This window comes from Oryzias latipes, chromosome 19 (genome assembly GCF_053564925.1).
Source record: "Oryzias latipes strain Hd-rR chromosome 19, Olatipes_Hd-rR_3.1".
NCBI lineage: Eukaryota > Metazoa > Chordata > Actinopteri > Beloniformes > Adrianichthyidae > Oryzias > Oryzias latipes.
The window spans coordinates 16221763-16244083 of NC_136255.1; the positions used below are offsets into that span (position 1 = coordinate 16221763).

The 22321-nt window shown below is 38.1% G+C and overlaps 3 protein-coding genes across 4 annotated transcripts; 2 read left to right on the plus strand and 1 right to left on the minus strand.

The window, feature by feature from the left end:
* lrit1b (leucine-rich repeat, immunoglobulin-like and transmembrane domains 1b) lies at positions 1-3300 on the plus strand. The gene is made up of 4 exons (XM_004080434.4): positions 1-254; positions 497-957; positions 1155-1460; positions 1550-3300. The coding sequence occupies exons 1-4, from the start codon at positions 133-135 to the stop codon at positions 2617-2619; spliced, it is 1959 nt and encodes a 652-aa protein (XP_004080482.1). The 5' UTR covers positions 1-132; the 3' UTR covers positions 2620-3300.
* Positions 3301-4523: 1223 nt separating this feature from the next.
* On the plus strand, positions 4524-7627 carry LOC101172938 (leucine-rich repeat, immunoglobulin-like domain and transmembrane domain-containing protein 2). Its single transcript, XM_004080557.5, has 3 exons — positions 4524-4698; positions 4870-5651; positions 5744-7627. Exons 1-3 carry the CDS (start codon positions 4589-4591, stop codon positions 6520-6522), a joined length of 1671 nt encoding a protein of 556 aa, XP_004080605.2. The 5' UTR covers positions 4524-4588; the 3' UTR covers positions 6523-7627.
* A 672-nt stretch (positions 7628-8299) lies between these two features.
* On the minus strand, positions 8300-22257 carry LOC101172691 (cadherin-related family member 1a). Of its 2 annotated transcripts, XM_011488254.4 has the most exons (18): positions 21747-22257; positions 21236-21331; positions 20964-21109; positions 20828-20878; positions 20533-20622; positions 20314-20400; positions 19492-19608; positions 17661-17804; positions 17501-17579; positions 17282-17382; positions 16995-17198; positions 16610-16762; positions 15941-16105; positions 15330-15397; positions 13442-13670; positions 12552-12806; positions 10462-10693; positions 8300-9953 (listed from the first exon to the last, which is right to left on the minus strand). In XM_011488254.4, the coding sequence occupies exons 1-17, from the start codon at positions 21805-21807 to the stop codon at positions 10496-10498; spliced, it is 2244 nt and encodes a 747-aa protein (XP_011486556.1). In that variant the 5' UTR covers positions 21808-22257; the 3' UTR covers positions 8300-9953; positions 10462-10495. The 2 variants fall into 2 exon arrangements, with proteins under 2 accessions (XP_011486556.1, XP_004080604.1); XM_004080556.5 differs by lacking the exon at positions 10462-10693.
* Between the last annotated feature and the right edge of the window lie 64 nt (positions 22258-22321).

Sequence of the window (22321 nt, forward strand, 5' to 3'; positions counted from 1 at the left end):
ACAGGCAGAACAGTGTGGAGTTGTGCGCTTGCAAACCAGCATCATGCATCCCAGGTCTTATTAGGAATCTTTGCTACAGCTATTTTCTTTTTTTTTTAAGCTATTGTAGTTTAGATAGTTGGAGTTTTAGTCATGAGGCGACACTACTCAGCAGCTTTTTGCTTTGTTTTAGTTTTTGTTCCTGCGATGAGCACTTCCTGTCCTTCACAATGCAGCTGCTTCTACCACAAGCTGAGTGATGGATCCAAAGCAAAGTAAACCTTCAGAAAATGTTCTCATTGAATATTTTTGTTAGCTGTTTCACGCAAGCCTCTCGTCTTTTTAGTCATTCTGTGTGGAGAGGATTAAGTCGAGGTTTCTCTTTAATCTCCTATGGATATTACAAAACAAAAGCTTTTTAGACTTCTTTACTCAAATCAATTGTAAAAATTGTAATTTTTATGTACAGTTGAGCCCATGTGTGCGTTAAATAAGCTTGTTTGCCTCTGTCTTGCAGGAGTGTGCTATGCAATGATCCAGAGATCACTGTGGTTCCTCCAAACTTCCCCTCTGACACCTCTAAGCTGCGCATAGAAAAGACTGCCATCACACGCATTGCCAGCGATAACTTTCACTACCTCAACAGTCTGGAGTATCTCTGGATGTCATTCAATTCCCTAAATTCACTGAATGCTGGTAGCTTTCGGGGTCTTTACAACCTGGATGAGCTCAGGCTGGATGGCAATGCCCTCACTTCCTTTCCATGGGAATCTCTGATCGACATGCCAATCCTGAGGCTCCTTGACCTACACAACAACAAGATCTCTAGCATCCCTGCATCAGCCACCACGTACATCAGGAACATCACTTATCTGGATTTATCCAGCAACAGTTTGACAACCCTTCCAGCTGAGGTCCTCTCAATGTGGCTTAGTATAAAGCCATCTCCAGACTCTGAATCCTCCAAATTAATTCTGGGTGAGAAATCTGTTACACTTTAGATCTCCGAAAAGTTTTTTTTTAAAAGAAAGAGTCAGGATTCTTCTAATTATAGGTGTGTGCTTTGTGGCACGCTGACAGACTTATTCAACTCAGTTTAACTCTGCTGCAGGTTCTCAATCCACTCAACATTAGGTAAACTGACAGAAATTTGTCACTTTTGGTTCCCCCTGCAGGTCTTCACGACAACCCGTGGCTGTGTGACTGCCGACTGTATGACCTGGTTGAATTTCAAAAGTCGCCCTCCTCCTCTGTGGCTCTCATTGACACAAGGCTCAGGTGCGTCGATCCAGAAAGCCTGTCAGGAGTTTTTTTCACCGAAGCTGAGTTGGAGAGGTGCCAGGGCCCTCGGGTGCACACGGCTGTGGCACGGGTTCGGAGCTCGCTGGGGAATAATGTTCTGCTTCGCTGTGGCACCGTTGGGGTTCCCATTCCAGAGTTGACTTGGAGTCGCGCAGATGGGAAGAAGCTAAATGGCACTGGTGAGTTGAACTAATAGCACATGTGTGTACATCCATTTATGTTCACGTCTTTAAAGTCTTGTTAAAAATTCTCTGTTTTGATCTTTCAGTTCAGGAAGAGATTTCAAAAGAAGGGATCATTTGGTCGATTCTGAGTGTGCCTGCAGTCTCCTACAGAGATTCTGGAAAGTATATCTGCAAAGCAACCAACTTTATGGGCACCGCGGATGCCATCATCTCCTTGGTGATTACAGATTCAATCAAATCAGATGAACCTGTTGGGGGAGTATCTAAGAGAGGCAAAGGGAAGAAACCCAGTGGGATGGGGAGAGCTGCCTACCAAGAGAAGCTCATTGCAAGATATGTTCCCCCACCAACCAGAACTGCAGCCCAACCCATTATTGAACCTCTAAATGGCAAAGGCGTGACTGGAAAGTATGAGATAGAGAGCTACAGTGTCTCTGACGATGCATCTCCAGGACGAGGAAAAGCTTCAAAATCTAAAAAGCCAAAAGATGACCGTCAGGAGGCTTTAAGTAACTTGGCAGCTAATGCCTCATCCTTACAGCAAGCTCCTGAAAAAAGGGTGGTGCGCTCAGTCAAGGTGATTGGCGACACTGACCATACAGTCTCCCTGAACTGGCGAGCTCCCACGGCCACAAACACCACAGAATTCAGTATCCTCTATGCTGTGTTTGGGGAGCGAGACATGCGCCGCATCAATGTAGGCGCCGGAAAGAACCGGATGACCATTGAAGGCCTCGTACCAAAGACCAAGTACATCGCTTGCGTGTGCGTCAAAGGTTTGATCCCAAAAAAGGAGCAGTGTGTAATCTTTTCAACAGATGAGGCCGCCAGTGCCAGTGGCACTCAGAAGCTTATCAATGTTGTGGTGATAACTGTGGCTTGTGTGATCGCTGTCCCTTTGACCCTGATCGTTTGCTGCGGGGCGCTGAAGAAACGTTGTCAAAAGCTTCTGGGCCGTCAGACTAAAGAACTGCAGGACTCCTATGTAACGTTTGAGACGCTCGGGCCTGGGGGCAAAGCCAAAGGGATGGAGGGCGAGTATCTTACTCGCTTAAACCCCGATGAATCCAACAGGCTTCTGTCAGCACGGTCAAGCGTGGATTCAGAGGCCATTGCCAGAACTGAAGGGGCCCCTAATGAGTACTTTTGCTAAAAACCACTCAGAACCTCAATTTCCAGAGAATGCACTTTGTTTTGCCTGAGATGTTTGATAGATGCTTGGGTGCTCAGAGGCTCTTGAGACTCATGGGAAGCTCGTGAGCTCTCCAGAAAACACTGACGGCTCTATCAGCACTGGATGTATGAGATTATTTTTGCAGCCTTGTCGGAATAAGATCCGCCATTATTTGGCTGAAAGCAAAACAGAAAAAGGGAAGATAAGATATGTTTTAAATGTTGTTATTATTTTGTGAAAATGATGACTTTTTATTCGTCATGCACTTTTTAAAGCTCCTGTTTTGATCTAAGCTCTCATATGCCCAGCCATTTTTCTTGAATGTCAGGTTTTGTGTTTTATTCTTTATGTAACACATAACGTGTTTTAGTAAACCAGCAGTTTGTTTGGTCAGACTTCATGATGTGCCAGTTTTTCTTTTGGCTCAGAAACCTAAAAGTTCAGTGCATTTGTAACACACACACACACACAAACAAATACATATAAAAAAATACTAAACATTTTACAAACACTGACGTTTTTTGTTTTTTTTAAAGAAAGTGAACTATATATATATATATATATATATATACACGTCTGGGAAAAAACTATTTATGTATATGCATGTGTTTGTCTGAATTTGTCTAAATATACTGACTGACAATAAATATTTTTTACACTGATTGGTGCTTTATATGGTTATTTTTCTGAAAATATTTGATTGGTTTCTAGAAAACGTTTTTTCTTTCAAATAAAGAAAAACAATATTTTGAAGAATAGAAATAATGATAATGCATGTTTGTTTTCTCTTGGTATGCCTCAATGTTATTGTTTGTAATTGCTCTCAGAGTGTCATTATATAGTGGTGTTTAATGTGTTCAGGTCAGGAAGGGCTTTGCAATTGGAAAAACATCTACAAGCTAGAAACTCTTACTTAGATATCAACATTTTAAATAGTAGAGAAAACTGGCTCCTTTTATGTAATCAGGAGTTGGGTAAAACATTTCAACCCCTTTGGTGATTAATTCCATTAAATTTTAATTTACTGAAAGTATTTACTGTAAACTGTATTGACCTTTTACATTATGTAATTCTAAATTTGTTAAGCGTTTCTTTAGTTCTTGGTTTGCAAAATCTTCTTTGATTTTTTTATTGCTGTGCAGAAAGACTAAGGCAGCAGATAAATGTGCCTTAAAATGTTTAATTAATCAATTTTATTGAAATTCCAATGATGTTAGGTGTTAGAATAAACACCTTGTAGTTCACAACTCATTTTTTTAATCAGAATTCTGGAATTGTGTTTTTTGTTCATTTATGAGAATAGTTTGCCATTTTTCAGTATATCAAACTAAAATAATTTAAAAGAAAATTAAATAAACTTGGTAAACTTTAAAAAGAAGAAATAAATCTTATCAGCCTTATCAAACAACAAATTCATCAGTTTGGAGGTTAAATGAGGATCTGCACACAGAAAAGCTCAGGTGTTAAGTCAAAATAATAAAATATCCAATACATGTCTAATTCCTCTGCTGACTCTGCTTTTTCTGACCTGAGAAAGAACCGGTGTTCAGATTATTGAGGTCAGGCTGAAGTCCTTCCCAGACATCTGTCTGTCTCGCTGCAGTCCTCTCTTTCAGGATTGCTAAGCCTGACCGGCCCACTTATTATAGCCCTCCTGTCATGTAAGCACTGTGACTTTGGAGGGGTGAATTAAATCAAACGGATACATTATGAAGTAATTCCAGCACTAACAATGAATAATGGAAAACCTTGCATAGGAAAAATTTCTGAAACACGCCGAACAATGATGCAGATACAGAAGTAGACCATTCCTATAAATACTGTTTTCCTGTCTCACTTGTCTCTTGGTGTCCTGTGTTAAGGAGGATTAAGGTAATAGGCTTTCTTCCACTCAGCTCATAGGCATGTTCTGCCCTCACAGGCCCATTTCACATGCTTGTCCAGGAACATGGATGTCTTTTATGTTGTGTTAGGTATCTCGCTAGTGTTTTGTGCTCTCAAACCTGGATATTCGTCTTGTCCCTTGGGTTGCTCGTGCACAGATGACAGCATGGGGAGGTAAGCTATCCCAGAAGCTAGAAATTTTTTCTTTTAAACTTTTTAGGCAATTTTTGGGACCCACTTGTTGGTCCAAAAGTACTGTAGCTTTGGGATGTTTTTCTTTGTTATTTTAAAATTCAAAAATACAAAAAAAAGACAGTGAGATTCTTTTCTTCAAATGTTTTTTAGATCTTTACTGTGCATGGGGACCTCCATGGACGAAATGCCGGAGGACATTTATGACAACTTTACCAAAATCCGAATAGAAAACTGTCGCCTGAGTGAACTACGTCAAGGCTCCTTTTCTCAAGTTGGGGACCTGGGGTTTCTCTGGCTCAATTTCAATGAGATCACCTTGATGAACATCAAGAGTTTGAAGGGTCTAACCAACCTGACAGAGCTAAGATTACAGGGTAACAAACTGACTTCTGTACCATGGACTGCATTTCAGGAAACGCCTAAACTAAAGATTTTGGATCTAAAGCACAACCGCCTGGATGCTCTGCCAGAAAATGCTCTCAAACACCTATCTTCCCTGACCTACTTAGATTTATCCGCCAATAAGCTCAGCATCATATCAAAAGAAGTGTTCATTAATTGGCCTCTTTACCGAACAGCAGAAAAAGTGTGGGACAAAGACGGGCTGGTCTCCAATGTGGTTCTGGCTCTGAACGAGAACCCCTGGTTGTGTGACTGTCGCCTCAAAGGCTTTGTTGAGTTCATCAGGGAGGTTGGCCCTCCAATCATTCTCATGAACTCTTACTTGAAGTGCTCAAGCCCAGATTCCAAAGCCAACAAGTTTTTCCATGAGATCCAGTTAAAAACATGCATGACGCCAGTGGCTTCTGCTCCAGAAACAAGCTTCACTCTACCTCTGGGAACAAACACGACTTTAACGTGCATAGTCAAGGCCAGGCCAGCTCCAACCGTCCAGTGGATGTACAGTCTGAAAATTGTTAGAGGATTTGTTGGTAAGTTATTTTTTTCATTGTGACTAATTATACAAAGTTGTGAGCTTATACCTTAAACTTTATGCTCCCTGTATTATCTATTCTCCTTACAGTTAAACAGACCCAACTAGATGAAGAGACGGTCTCTTCCCAGCTTTTGATCCCGTCTGTACACGTCGCAGACCGAGGGGTCTACACTTGCATCGCCAACAACTTTATTGGCAATTCCTCTGTCAGTGTTATCCTCAACATCAACTCCAACAACTCCTCTATGCCACTTCCTCCTGTCCCCATGGTGTCATCTAATGACAACACCCACATTGAAATCCGCATTGCGAAGCAGACTGTTTATGGGATCACCTTGGAGTGGTTCGCAACAACAGATAACCCTGGAGAAACATGGTTCACCATCCACTTTGGCAAATACAATTCACCCAAGAAGGAGATTATCTATATTGGCCCTGGCATCAACAGCTATACAGTTAGCAACCTGTTTCCTGTCACCAAATACGAGGTGTGTGTTACTCTGAAGAACCACCCACCCAGAGACAGTCAGTGTATTGTATTTATCACAGGAAGTGACATTAGCGAGCTGGAGCAAAGGGAGAAGCTCATTCATATCATAGTCATCGTGTGTGCTATGGTACTGGCTGTGCCAGCTGGCATGTACGCGTGCACCACAGAGGCGCGGTTCAGCTGTGTGGACCTCTGCCTGGATATGCGGAGGAAGTTAAGAATGCAACGAGAGAACACACAAGAAACAGAGAGGCATGCCACCTTTGACAGTCTCCAGACCGCCAGTGATGAAGCCTTCTGCCGGAAATCCCTGGAGAAAGTGAAGAGGCGCAAGTCTGAGGACAAGTGTAGAGGAGGAAGTGCAGCTCAGCTGTAGTAGCATCAGCTGAAAATTGGACAAAGACAGACAGTTTTTTTAAACTAAACATTTTTTTCAACTCTATTTTGTGCCATTTTTTTCTAAACAATGTCTTTGTGACAAGTGGAACTAGCTTGAAATATTAAATTGGTCTCATCTGAAAATGAAGATGCCTTCCATCTCTCAGTTAAGAATAGTTATTTTTGTCTTTTTATCTGGTCAAAATTAATACGTTTCATTGTATGTCTTTCTGAAACTATTCCTGTATTTCTATAGGTTTTATCAATTTATTATACCATATACACCAGAATAAAGACAATAATGCTAACCCACAAATTATTACAAACATTAATTTTATGAAGGTATTTTTTCTGTTGCGTCTGTTTTACTTAGGTCTTCAGTGTAAATGAGAACTAGTTCTAAAGTGACCTTTCTGGTTAAACAAAGGTTTGCTCACATCTTTACTACAAGAAAAACATGATTTTCAATTTTTTTTTCTCATCAAACCCCAAACATCTTATTTTTCACTGGTGAAAATTTTTTTTTAATGTGGATTAAGGAGAAGACAAATGCTGATATGGTCAGGTTTTTACAGTACAATCATCCGGGGGGATTTGTTGCGTAACCAGAACCCTCCCATGATTTTATGCATACACTGGTAAGAAGATTAAAGTGATTTTCTGACTTAATACTAGTCATTGAAACAGGATATTTCCATTTAATGCAACTTTAAATATTAATATGAGCAAAGGAAATAAAAAAACAAGCAGATGTTAATTAAGATTAAATGATTTTTTTGGATTTAATTAAAATTGTAAGGGATAACAATCTCTGCTAAGAGCAGCGATAAGGAAAGCTCAGATTTAAGACATAATTTATATCATAAATATAAAATATAAAACACATTTTTATTTTCTGGCTTTTAACACCACGTGAGTTGTGTGGTCCTCTGTTTTTTTATCTGTATTCTATCTGTATTTTTATGTGTTTTTATCTTGTTTTCAATTATTTTATTGTTGTATTTTGTTTGTTTTTATTTTGCTTAAAATTTTTATCTAATTTTAGTCACTGTACAGCACTTTGGAAACTGTTTGTTTCTCTATAAATAAATTGGATTGGATTGGATAATTGTTCTAACTATACGTTTCTAATTTACTCAGCACTTATACCTTCATTACACTGGTACATTTGAAAGTAAGATGCAAGTTTCTTAGTTTTGTGATTCCGTTTTTTAAGAAAGGATTTTCAGTCGCAGACACCCCTTTGATCAAATCAAATTAGTACCCTAAGGGCCAAAGTGGAAAATAACAGTACTGCCAAGTGGATCTGTTTAACGAGGAAGTTTTCGAAAAATAACGTATGTGTCTTAAAGTAGTCTTAAAAACCCACTTCCATCATCTTTTGATCTAATTTTTTGATTTAATTAATTAAAAACCTGTGTTGCTTTCTATGGCATATTTTCAGCAGAGCGACAATTTTCATTAGAAATTCGCCTCTGAGTTGTTGACGCCACCATTGGCGCGAAGAAACCCCGCCCCCCTGTCGAAGAAAAAGCGGTTTGCACACTCTCCAGCTAGAGAAAACCCACACATGCATGAGGAGAACATTCAAACTCCACATAGAAAGGTTCTGGCTGGGATACAAATCAGGGACTTCTTGGTGTGAGGTGGAAGTACAAACCACTAAACCAACGTGCAACCCACTTCTATAATATGTGAGCCCCAAACTTGACCACACATTGGCCCAAATTAATAAGGTTCCTTCCGTTTTTGGACAGATTGAAGCACACACCAAATTATTTTCAAATATTTATTTTAAATAAAGACGGTACAAAGACGGTACAAATAAGTAACGTTAAAGGACCAGGCGTGAATAATCCATGTTTAATTCTTATATAGTCAAACAGAACTTCTTTAAAGTTTGTATAAAGTTAAGATACAATCAAATACAAGTCATTTACTACCACCATCACAGCGCATTTGCCTACATTTGAAGGCATTCCAGAGTAACATGGAGAGTGAGGATCCCTAAACACAGACTTGACATGTTTTACTACAGCCGTGAAGGTAAGGACCAAGCGGGTTACTAACACGTGAGTTCAAAATGTTCCTACAGACAGCTGATTTTCTGCAGCTGTATGCCATGATGAGAGCTGGTTGGGGTGGTTTGCATCTTGTACTGCTACACAAAGGAATTTTTAAGCAATTCTTTTAATACTCAAAATTAATCAATGCTATACACATAACATGGACCCATGTACACTTATATTGAAGCATCTTTTCTAGTTTTTCAAATTAAGATAAGCATGCTTGTGTTACTATAGTGGCACATTGTATTTATAGAAAGGAGCAACTTCTCAGCTTTGAAGCGGCTGTTGTAACACCGTTAAATATTAACACACAGGTCCTTTAGCACTTTATAATAAGCTTTTTTCCCCCTCACATGACCGTGTCCTTTAAGCTGCTTCATTTAGTAAACAAGAAAAGTCTTTCTCTTCAGGATTTACTGAGAAAAAATCATACTGTGTATGGAAAACACTGTATATCCATTTTGCGCGTATCCTAAATCTTTGTAATTCTTTCCCGGTACTTTTTCTTACTATTAAGAAAAAGTAATCTTCCTCAAGATGGCAGTGCTGTGAATCTTTTGCAGTAGCAGCACCAGCTCCAGATCTCTTCTCTTTTTATATGAACTGGGTCAATTGAGGATGCACTGCAGCCCGATTTTTTACAGTCTTGACTTAAGACAAACATGTCTGCAAACCTTCCTGTTGTACCTGTAGCACAGGAATAGTCTCAACCAAGGTCTGTGCATCAGATAATGCACAGATGAGATGAGTTTACAGCAACAGAGTCACAAAGAAATGACCAATCAACTTCACAACCATCTATATCAATGTTTTTTTCTTAGTAGTAACCTTGATTGTTCTCATTGATTTTTTGCTCCAACTTCATTTTTAGCTCAGACACTAAAGCAGAGCTCATGTTTCCCTCTCTGCGACGGCCAGACTTCGCTTTCTTGGATCCTTTGGAGGCCAGAACACCAGATATTGTTGGGACTGCCCGGGGCCTCTCACTTGACCGTGAGCTGGACGGAGGTGGAGGCGGGAGACAAGGAGCTATAGGAGGTGGAGGCTTCAGTCGAGGACTACTGTTGGCTTTTGAGGGGCTGTTTTCTGGATCACTGATTAGAAACTTCTCTCCCGGGTTCGTAAACTTGATAACAGGCATTTTGAAGCTCCAGGGCTGCTGATCTTTAGCTCGCTTTTTAATGATGCGGCGTACAGGCCCAATCCTGTTCGACTTGGTGTTGCGCATGAACATGACCGTGGAGATCAGGGCTGTCACTCCAACCAGTACAGTGATGATGAAAATGACCATCCCTAATGCTCTCAAAGGATTGTCCCTACTTTTCATTAAAAAAGCTCCCATGGGCCCCTTGAGATGAGCCTGTAAAAAAAAAAAAAGCAAAAATTGAATTATTTGAATCTGAATGCAAACACTAATGTCCAATTTTCAAAAAACACACAAGCATGAGAAACAGATGCGCAAAGCACTGACAGAGGAGGGCCAAACACAACTACGAAGCACGTAACGCCGGTACACAATCACTTGTTCACATCAGTCCTTCACGATGAGAGTGCTAATACAAAGCTAGGATCCAAGCACAACACTGACTGACTGTTGGGAATGCGTCTGGCAGTGCAGTGCGTCAGGAGTTGTTATCTTTTTAAAAAAACAGAAGGTGACAACTCGACAACAGAAGAGTTAAGTTCGTGGTAGTAAAGAAATCAATTTTTCCAAAATTTCCCTATTAGTGATCAATAAAAACAAATTTGAATTTGAATGGAATTTCAAGTAATTGATAAAAGTGACACCATAAAAACACTATAAAAAGAGCTTTTTAAAAAACTCTTGAAATGTTTCAATACTCTTTTACAGACAACAGCCAGCCAACCTTTACAGCTGGAAAATGGCCCTCCAGCTGAGTCTCACTTTACTCTGCGGACCACTTTAATATAGTTGCTCTCTGGGTTGATTCGGGACTTTTTCACAGCGTTACAGTACAGGACTGTGGATATGCAGACAGTCGATAAAATGAGGGACGTGACAATGCTGAAAAAAATTCCAAAAACCGTCAGTGGACGCCTGCTGAGGCCCATCAAGTATGAAAAAATTCGACCTTTGACCTGAAAAACCACGATACACAACACAGAAACAAAACCAAAAAACACTGGGTCATCATGGAGACAGAACAAATGGACAGTGACAACATAAAGCACAGAAGAAGTGTGAAGTTATGAAGGAAAAAAGACAGTAATATACTTTATTTAACCAAAATTTTCATATTTAATATCTAAAATGATAAAACTGGCACAGATATGTAAATCATGCAATATTACAGATTACATAAATGGCTTTTACGATTTTTGTGTGACACTGCCACTGACAAATATCCTAAAAATTAATATAGCAGTCATTTAATGATTGTTGGGACCAAAGACGACAAATATATAAACCTTCCTGTTTTTGAGCTTTGTGGAAAGCCTCTGGAACAAACCTCAATTATCAAATATTTTGGACACTTCATTACTGATGATTGGCGGGATGACAGAGACATTCAGTGACAGTACTGTAAACTCTATGCTCAGGCAAATGTGCTGATGAGAAAATTCAGTACGTGTTCTCTTCAAGTGAAGTGTTCATTGTTCTGAGCTTACTGCACTCCTCTTTACACGACTCCTCTGTGGTGGAGTTATGAACATGGGACATTCTGTTAATTCATAGTGGCTTATAATGATGCCTTTAGGCTTTTGCTGCCCAGGTGGTACAGAGCCAGTCAACTGTTTGTGAATGCTCACATCCCCACCTGTGAAGTACTACCCACTACGTAAGCTTACACACAGCCTCATGGAATGCCTGGACAAATCTAAGAATTCAATTATCATGTCTCTGACTGATCCCAAAAGAACCTCATGCCGCTACATTTCCACCTTGAGTAAACACAGGGCACAGAGAATACTCTTTTTAAATGATTGTAAATTGTCGTTTTTTTGTTATTTTATTAATTTTTTTATAATGTATGTTGTATCTGTATTCTTCTATTCTTCTTCCACATCCAAGTCTGAAATAAAGTGAATTATTATTTAAATTTGATTGTAAACTTTTGCAAGGGTTTTTATTGAAAGGGAACAACAAATAGTCGCTGATACAAACATCAATAGTAGATTTACGTCCTCTGGTCATCCCATGATCACTTAGAGTTTTATAGTCTCACTCCAATCATCTTTTGATCTATTTTCAAAGCGTTCCCAGTGGTCTTTTAATCATGAAGAAGCCAAAGTTATTTTCTAGTACATTGTTTCTGGAGGGCAGCAGGAGTATACTTAGAAGTTCAACTATGAGTTGTGGGTGGGACCATTGGCACGCAGATTGCCCTTCCCCTTTCCATTATCCATCTGTTTACACTCTCTCCCGTTAGCTTACAACCTCTCAAAACCCCAACCTTACAATACAGTTGCAACAAAAATGGCGAGCAATATTGGAGCTATCCAGCTGTACAGTTTTGATCCAGATTCCAGCTCAGACAATGAAAATAAAGACGTAGTAGTCCAAAAGCGCATAAATCAGAAAGGAGCGGAGCAGGGAACCTGTGGCCCGCCAAGAGTATTTTCTACGTAACTATATGCTGTTTTTATAACGTCGTTTTTTTTAAACTGTTCCTGATTTGGATAAAGAAATACTCAGAAATGCAATGTGAGCTTAATTTTCCTAATAAATGTGTGGTTTGCCATAGCTGTTTTTCCATCACACCTACAAGTTTTTTCAAAAGGTGCTTTTTTTTGTCTGCTCCTGATTCACTATAATTTGAATGAAAAAATTCATTTGGAGCTATCAAACAAGAGAACAGTAAATCATTACATTGAAGGTTCTTTTCTTTTTTTAGACTTGTAGCAAAGCCTACTATTTATGCTAAACTGCTTCAGTCTATACTGCAGGCATGCAATAAGAAGAACTGCAAGCATCTTGTATCTGAATTGGTCTTACCGCCTCTGTGATATCGATATTGACCACCGCCGTTGTACTGAAGGACGGAGAGCCTCTGTCTCTAGCCTGGACCACCAGAGACCACCTGCATTCCTTCTGTTTGGTGATGTTCTGCACGATCTCCATGGACTTGATGAAAGGCTTTAGCTTGATTTCGCCTGTGTCTGCGTTAATATCAAACGCGTTGTCGGGATCGGCTGTCATGATGGAGTATTCAATGACATTGTTTGGAGACTCTGCATCCTCGTCCACTGCCTTGAAAAAGGATCAACAAAATTCACAATGTAATTAATTCAGCAACACAAACATTTTCTTTTCCTTTATTTTCTTACAGTCCATGATTTTTCTTTTTGAAAACTAATAAAAAGGCTTGAGATAGGGATTTAAACTTAAAGCCCCCCAAAAAAGTCTAAATTTAATCAGAAAAAAAAGAAAACTTGAATTTTCAAACTAAGACAGAAAACCGTTTTCACAGATGCATTTATATATTTAAAGATAGTTTTAACAGTACAATCATACCCACTTCTAACATATTTTAAACTTTGTTTTTTATGTCTAAGTTAAAATTTAAGGAAAGGGGTTGTAATGACCTTAGACATGTATAGAAAATTATTTTATCTGTTAAATTGTAAGGTCTCTCTCTAAATTTCTTTTATTGTTTGTAATTAAAAAATATATTAGTAATAGTTAAAAAAAATAGTATTATTTTATATTTCAAGAATACTATATTTTAAAATGTTTTTTTCTAAACCTTTTAGATTAGTTTAAAACACACAGCAGATAATAAAAAAACAAAAAAAACATTTGGAGACAACATAATCATCCTTTCCTACAATGTTATCATTATAGTCTGCTCAAAAATTAGATAAAAAAGATTCAGTATGATGCACCTCGACTTTGACAGGCATGCCAATAATCATGGTCTTCTCCAGGAGACTCTTGTCAAATTCTGGAGAATGGTCATTCATATCGAGGACGGTGACAAAGACCTCCGCCAGGCTGTACTTTCCCTCTGAATCCTCAGCTTTGACATAGAAGTTATACTTGGATCTGACCTCTGCATCCAGGCTGGTCCATGGCTGTGTGGTGATCAGCCCAGACGTTGGATTGATGGAAAACCTGCAGGTAAGATCCATCACTTCATGACTCACAGTAACAGATACGACATTAAAAGATTAAGAAAGTTATTAACAGGATAAACAAGCAAATATTTACAAGAAAAAAATTACAGAAAAAACTTTAAAAGGGTTTGGGAGACATTAATTTACAAAATATTTATTATTCTTTATGTAAATTTAGGCATCTGAGACTCAAAAAGAGTGATATTATGACAACTTTAAGTTAGCAACGGAGTATCCACTCTCTCTTTAATATGTCTCCATGAAAAGTTTTGTCTTTATGGGGCAAACAACGACAAAAGAGAGCGATAATTAAAGATAAGAAGATTTTTGTACCATTTCTTTTACAATGTATCATTACAACAACAACAAAACATCGAGAAAGTCTGCTTGCAAAGGACAAGAGAACGCCCCAAAAGCATTAAGCAGGAGAACGCCTCAGTTATGAGTAATTCTATAGGGGTCTTTCTAAGTGAAAAACTTTACCAACAGCGGATTTTAAGCCTAATATTATATTGCATTGTGACAGGCAGAACATACAATCTCATGCTGTAGTCCAGTGCTGACTTGTTAGCTAAAAACTGTATTATTCTCATCATTATAATGGCTGGCTAAATCAAGATACCTTAGAAAATGATAGGCACAGTTGTTATAAAAAAAAAGAAATAACCTATTGAAAGTCTGCAGCAAACAAATAAATTTTGTCCATGAAGTTAGGATTTGTCTTAGTACTCTTGGTGAATGCAGTTTAGAGTTAGAAACAATAATGGCAGCATTGATGGATGCAACGCTTTGTTGTAAGAAGTGATTATTGTGCTCTCATTAATAAATGATAAGAACAAATGTGTTTTTGTTCACTAATATATAATTTATTTGTCTAAATTGAATTATTTTAGTTCTGTGAAAATGTTTGAAATCACAGCTACTTAGCTAATTGAAGTAATTGACAAACTCTGATTGTGTTCATGTGTGTGGGTTTGTGTATAAATAAGCCAGTTTGAGTTACTTTAGTTTATGAATATTGTCCTGCAGGTCTAATCCTATAAATAAATTCATTTGCTTGAAGAACTTATAGAGACAAACCGGATGTAAATAAATTCTAAATAAATATATAAAGTCCCAATTTGAAAAAAAAAAATATTTTTTTGAAAATAAATAGCTTTGATTTTCATCAAACACACTGTAGTTTCTGAACATTTGGTTCAGCATCAGTGCCATTTAAAAAACGAGATGACTTTCCCATCCCATTCTCAACGGTGAGAATTCACAACTAGAACTGACAACTTTCACACAATTAACTCAAGCATAAATTCTCACTTTCCTTCACTGCATGCTGCTTTGCTTTGCAAAGCTACCGTTTTTGTACCTCCAGCTGTCACATTGCATGTTAATTGGCTCTGCCTATGAGAGACGGGCCAGGCCGACTATTTTTAACCTTCCAATCCAATTAGGAGATTAGCCAGCATCTTGCAGCCATTTTGGAGCCAGTCGCTTGTGCAGCAGAGGGGCCAATCAAACAGCTTTCCTTTTCCATCAAAGTCGTAAAGATGACTCAAGACCAGTGCCCTGCTGGCCAATGTTTTCCTCTTGAGTCAGACTTTGAAAAATGACATTTCATCACATTAAGTCACACAGCCAGGAGTAAAATATTTTTACTTACAAATCTGAGCCTGATCCATAAATTGTGTATTTGACTTCACCCCATGGTCCAGAGTCTGGGTCCTTAGCCTATAAACAAACAACACACCAAAGATACAGCTAAATTTAAAAATACACACAATCATCTTAAATATGTGCATTTAAAAACCTGACTTTTAATCCTTTTTTTGTTTATTTTACTCTGTGACACCATCTATACCTTTTTTTAAATTAATTATTTTTAATTGTTTATGCAATAGTGTGTGTGTGTGTGGGGGGGTCATTTAGTGTCCTGAGAGGGGATGTAAGTTTGTTTGACTTGCAGCGTAAACAAAAAAAAACAACAAAAAATACAAGCATGCGGTCTAAATGAAATGTGAGAGAAAAAAAGTAAGAGGTATAATAAAAAACAGCTTCTACACGCTGCAGTCAGGGTCCATGTCTAAATTTGGCACAAATGAATACATTTTATTGGAAGACACGGCAATAAAAAGAAGCTTTTATTTTAATCTGGCTCCAATCTGCTTTCAACTGATTAATTGCACTGAGCAATCTGCATTTACTGAGAGGGTAAATGGATTGTGTAATCACTTTGTTTTGAATTAAAGTACAGTTTAATTGGGATTGACTCACAATTACAGACACAACACTGGAGCCTCCAGGAGAGTTCTCAGGAACCCTAGCGATGTAATACTCAGATGTGAATGTGGGAATGTTGTCGTTTGTGTCCAGCAGGTTGATTACGATGTCAGCCGTGGCGCTAAATCGCTCCGGAGTGTCGATCTCCACTGCCAGCAGCTGCAATGAGGCGCACATACTTTTACGTTTGCATGAAGAAATGATGATTAAAAATCTAGATCTTAAAAACCAAAAATTAAACAAACATACAAGTTTGTTTAATACATGTATACAAGTTTAATACATGTATACAAGTTTTATTTTTGTTATTTGAAAAAGTTAAAAGTGGTTTTTATCCAAAAATTGTTAAAAGTTAAATGAATTTGGCTAATTTTCCTACAAATTATTTTGATGCACAATTTCATTTTACTCAAATAGCCGTTTTATCTTCCCACTCGTATAGTCCTTTCTAGCTGCATAGTAAAACAACAACAAAAGAAATATAACTAAAGTAACCCTAGCCTCCTGGTAAGAAGCAGACAAATAATGGGATAAAGTGTAGGAAGCTTTTCCATACCTATTAGCTCAAGTACAAAAAGCAGGACAACTGCATCATGGCTTAGTTTCAACACTATCTGCCCATAAGTCCTGGACTCAAAAACATGGCTTACTTTGCAGCATTACCTTAAAAGTGAGAGTGGGTCCTTTTTCAAAGTCAATGCCAGATGTGTCTTCAACAATAATAGTGACTTGGGCTTCATTCAAGACCGTCTGGGGAACCACTCGAAGGACTCGGCTCGGCCCGACCAATCTCAGTTTGAATTTGGCATTTGCTCCCTAAATAGCAAGCAGAAGATCAGTAGAGTTGAGACAAAGTTCATTTGGCAGTGAAAGGAATTATGGTGGAGAGGATAAACATGACAGTTGAAATGTAATACATGAGATTTGTCGGGGGAAGGAATAACCAGGGAGAGATGACAAAAAAAGTCAACAGATATAGTCACGTGACACCACATCCCACCATATGCTAATGATCAAAAAGGAGTGTGAAGTTTGGGAATACACACACCTGATCAGAGTCATTGACTGTGATCTTAAAGCCTCTGAGGATTTCCCCTGCAGGTGGATGCTCATACATAGTGACCTCAAACTTGCTTTGTGGTCCATTTTCTCCATAGAAGGTCGGAGGATGGTTGTTAAGATCCACCACTCGGACCGTCACTGTAGTAATGTCAAAGTCCAGGAGCTGGTTGTTAAGCCCAACTTCAGAGGCCTGGATCAGAGGAATATTTTTTAGTATATATTAGAATATAAAGGGAGAAATCAACATAAGTGGATGAGAAGACAAAAAATTACCTTGACTTTAATTTCATAAAGTTCTTTTTTCAACAAAGATGGATGAGTTGTCAAGGTGATGCATCCACTGGTGCTATTAATGTCAAAAACACCATCACTGCCTGAAAAATAAGGCAGAGCTTCAATGTGACATGTTGGAATCAGCATATCATCTTTAAACCATCAACTATGGAATGAAAAGGATAAAACATCACAACTATGATCAGTTTAGCATCTTACCATTCATAATAGAATAATGGATGGGGTTGGGATTGCCTTGATCTCCATCTTTTGCATATACTGTATATATTTCAGAACCCTGTAATAAAAGAAATAAAATGCACATTTAAACAAATGCAAGAAAGCTCTAATAATAAAGAGCAAAAAAAAGCATTCTTACAGGAACTGAGACTTCATAGATGTAACCAAAATATGGGGTTCCTACAAAGGATGGAGGCATGTCTTGCGAGTCAAGAACATTGATTGTAACGGTAGCTGTCGAGGTCAAAACCTGTTGCTTCCCTTTGTACTTTCCTCCTCCATCCTGGAAAAACAGACAGTATCTTTAGAAAGCAGGGTAATAATGTTTACATATTTTTTACATCTTGTTTAAAATGCCAACTAAACTGCAAAAGTGTCTTTCCCATTCTTTTACTTTTCACACTGCTAATCATTCAATTCTGCTGCTGAAGTACATCTCACCCATCTAAAGACAAAATGGGAATTATTGTAGATGTTGGATACCTCATCTACTGCAATCTAATCCTGTCAGAACAATTCATTAAATTATTACATCTACACAAAATTGCTTGTTATGGACAGGAAGCCATCAAAAAGCACTTTGAGCTGCTCTTTGGCAGAAGTGCTGTGTAAATAAAGTTAGATTTTAATTTGAAAATTTCGAACAAAGTAGTTGTTGTGTGCTATAGAAATAAACATTTACTTTACTTTAGTTACTGACCAAATAGCAAAGGTCAAGATGTAGAAAAAGAAAAAAACCTAAAAGCAAAAGTTTCATGGAAGGAATTCTGTATATCTTGTTTCCTTTGAGGTGCAACCTGTAGAGGTTTACAGCCGAAGCAAGGAACCTTGGAGGGATGCTTTAAATGTAACAAGAACTAATAAAAGACATATGCAGGCAAGATTCTATAGAATCAGTTCTGCATTGACTAGCTTTGAGGGGTTTTCAGTAAAATCTTACAACTTTACTCAAGTGTTTTGATATTAAATAAATGCTAGCAGCCTATGAGCAGCATTGCTGTTTTGTTAGATCAGAATGACATACATTTTAATAAACAGAAATTTCAAAATCTTTCCACCTTTTTTCTATGTGGGGCTACTTTATTTTTACTTCAATACTGAATTTATTACCAGGAGCATCACCGGAGTACCACAGGGGTATGTAATAATCCCTCTGTTTTATCCTTCAAAAAACTCAACTGTGCTTCACTGAAAGGTAAACTCTTAATAGGTTTGATCGTATGAATATAAATTGACAAATCAATTTATATTCATACGATCAAACCAGATCAATCTGTCTGAGACAAGTTGTTCATCAAATCGAATCTACAATACCATTAAAAAATAATTAAAAAGTGAAATAAATCAATTATATCGATACTGGAAAATATTTGGATTGAGGCATACAAACATAAAAATGACAAAGTGTTGACTTGTTTGTTTGTACACATATTTAATTTACACTTGATTATCTTGCAAGAAATACATGGAATCTGGAAAGTTTCACCTGCACTGTTCAGTACCCAAATATTTATCTCCAAGTCACACTGGTTGAATCGTATCAGCACCCACTATTTATAATATGAAACAAATCTTTGTTAAACCCCTAAATATTAACCTTTCGACACCAAAAAGTGACAGTGCAAACACTTCTAATCTGCCTCCAAGAATTCTAACCAAAAGAATACTAAAAGTAATCAAGAAAGATGTACAGAACAAGCAATATTTGATCAAGAAACCTACCGAGGAGACATTACTTTTTAAACTCTGGATGGAAACTCTAAAAACTCCTTTATCAAGATCAAAAGGCACAAAGCCAGAAGTGATTTCATTTTTAATTAGATCTGATTTGGATTTTGCAATCAAACTTTGAGTATTTGATCATCTCGATGTGAAAGCAACGATTGAATGTATGGACAATTACACCACAAAGAAACTCTGAGGCCTTATGACGGTGTTGCAGGAGCAGAAAAACAACAACCACCCCTCACCTTTGCGACCACTGTCAAAAAGTGTGTTGAAGTGGTCTCATAGTCCAAAGTCTCGCCGGGTTTAACTCTGAGGATTCCACTGTGGCCATCAATGGTGAACTTGGCAAACGGGGAACTCTGGTGACAGGAAGCACATCAACAGCAATCAAACTAATGACAGAGATGCTTTCAATCAACACAGACGCTCAGCCTGCTTCACTTCATCCATGTCATGTTCCAGACAGTTTATCTGACAGCTGACACATGAACAATACCAGCTCCTGCACTGTCAGCTGCTGGCCTGCACCAAAACTAAGCTCCAACTCAGCCCGCCATGCCTTGCTCAAATGTAATTGAATTTTAATCCACTGAAGTAACACCATTTCCAGACTGATATTATATGTGATTAATCTTTCTCTCTGTGCTCTGCCCTGTCACTCCAATGCCCTTTTCCCCTCTGTGACAGCCTGGCTCTCATCAGGTCAGTTTGACTTCTGGTTTTAACACAATGTGTTTGTTAAAACGGCCCAATACATCACTGTACTGTGATAAAAAGGCTGTCAAGACCTTCTTTTAACTTTAACTAAGATAACAAGAAAAAATGAAATTGGAAATGAATAAATGAAAGACTTTAGGATTTTTTTTACACTAAAAAATGATTTAGACTGAAGTTACAGAATAAATTTGCCATATTACTATAAATAGAATTCTGAAGTGTGAAACCCCACTTTTGTCAGGGTAGCTGTAGCCTTAATATCATCACAATGATTGAACTCTTAAATAAAATCTTCATCAGGCACATAGGTCATACTACTGTTATTAAAATGAAACATGAAAACTCACCTGTAGGTAGAATGAAACACTGCCCCCAGAGCCTAGATCTCTATCTACAGCATGAACTTTGTAGATGCTACTTCCTGCAGTAGTGTCCTAATGAGAAAAAAAAACCAACAGGTGTTTGGTCAACTTAAAAATGCAGCAAAGTCCAATTTATTTGACTAAACTTTCTTATTTAGAGATTTTTTTTTAAATAAGAATTGGTGTTCAAAAGGTATTCTGTACCTCAGGTATGTCAATGATAAAAGGCAGGTTTAGAAATTCTGGTGACTCATCGTTGGCGTCACTGACAAACACTCTGACTGTTTCAACAACCTGAAGAAACAAAGAGTTATATTTGCCTCCCAATTCAAGCAGAAACGACATCTTTCAACGTATTTAACTGCATCGTTTTGTAATTAACACATTTATGTATAGTTACAATGTGTCATTGTTATGTTGTAACAATACTGTAAGCGCAGAACATGATTTCAAGATGAAGAAAAAAGAAAACCAAAATAGCAATAAAAAAAAAACCTACTTTGTTTCTTCCATCTGTTATGCTCACAAGCACCGAGATCTCAGCTTGTTTCTACAAAAGGCAAATTAAAACAACAACATTAATAAAAAAAGTATTTCTTTGGTACCAAATTAAAAGTCATCATCTTCAGGCTCACCTCTCGGTCAAGCTCCTGAATTAATGTCACGTTTCCCGATTTGGGTTCCACCCTAAAATATACTGTGGAGCCCATTTCAAAGGTGAGACCATAAGAGACCGGATCCCCCTCTGGATCTGAACCATTCAGGATGTAGATTTGTGTTCCTGTAAACAAAAGCACTTTTTTATGACATTTCTATGGTTGCAATAAGTAACCACTCACAATGTTTTCCTCCTATGTCTTAATGAGCTTCAATACATAAATAAAACAAAAGTAATTGACCATCTTACCAACAGGTGTATCCTCAGAAATGCTGATCAAGGCCATATTCCCATTTGTGCTGCTGGGACCATTATCAAAGAAATATGGAGCATAATCTGATTGCCCTTTTTGAAGAAAAAAAAAACAGAATAGCATGTAATTAAATATTTAAATTAAAAAAACAAAAACTATTGCAAACTAATCTGTCCGAACCCTATAGGAATGTGACAATTACATTCACTTTTGGAGTGAACAAAAAGTTTTGAACAAAAAGTGCTAATATCTCACTTATTAACACTTGCTTAGCTGAAAACAAGAAGAAATAAGGGAAGATGCATTGGAAAAATGTTGTACTTTCATCTTAACTTTAAAGATTCAAACAAAAACATCCCTCTGTATTGATTTCAGTAAAGTACAAGCAGCACGAGCAGTGTGCTCTAACATGGGCATGTCCTCTTATGTTAGAGGATTAACCAGACAAGAGCAAGCCAAGAAGTCTTAACAACATAGAAGGAACCAAAACCAAAGGAAGAGCCTTACCCCAGCTGTACTGAAGCAGCAGGAGAAGCAACAAAGCTCGGGTTTTCTTGTCTTTCTTCATCCTGGTGCCGACGAAAGGCTTGGGTGAATCATGTGGAAGGCTTGGTGGAGGGAAAGCGAGCTGCGAGTGTCGTGCCCTTCTGCAGGCGTCTCAGCAGGCTCAGATGAAAGAGGCTGGGACAGATTCTCAGTCACTAATCCAGTGACGCATCCCTTCCCTTCACAGACATCTTCAACAACACTGCTCGCGCTCTGATCTCTCCTTAAAAAACTGCACACACAGGGGTAGAGGCTTCAGCTTTCACACATGGCTGTGATCCTTTCCAGCACACATGTAATAAAAACACACATCTAAGATTCCAGATTCTTCCAAATCAAAAGCTCAAAAGAACTTCCTTTGTTGTGTGATTTTGATTAACACAGAAAGCCACACGTGGCCTGAGCTTGGAAGCTGTTCACTCCTTTGAAGCACACTGACCAAGACAAACGTGAGCTGTGCTTACAGATCTCTGAGACACTTTACGGCCAAGAGGCTTTTTCTGGCATTTGTACTCCGCTCTACCTAAGATACCCCC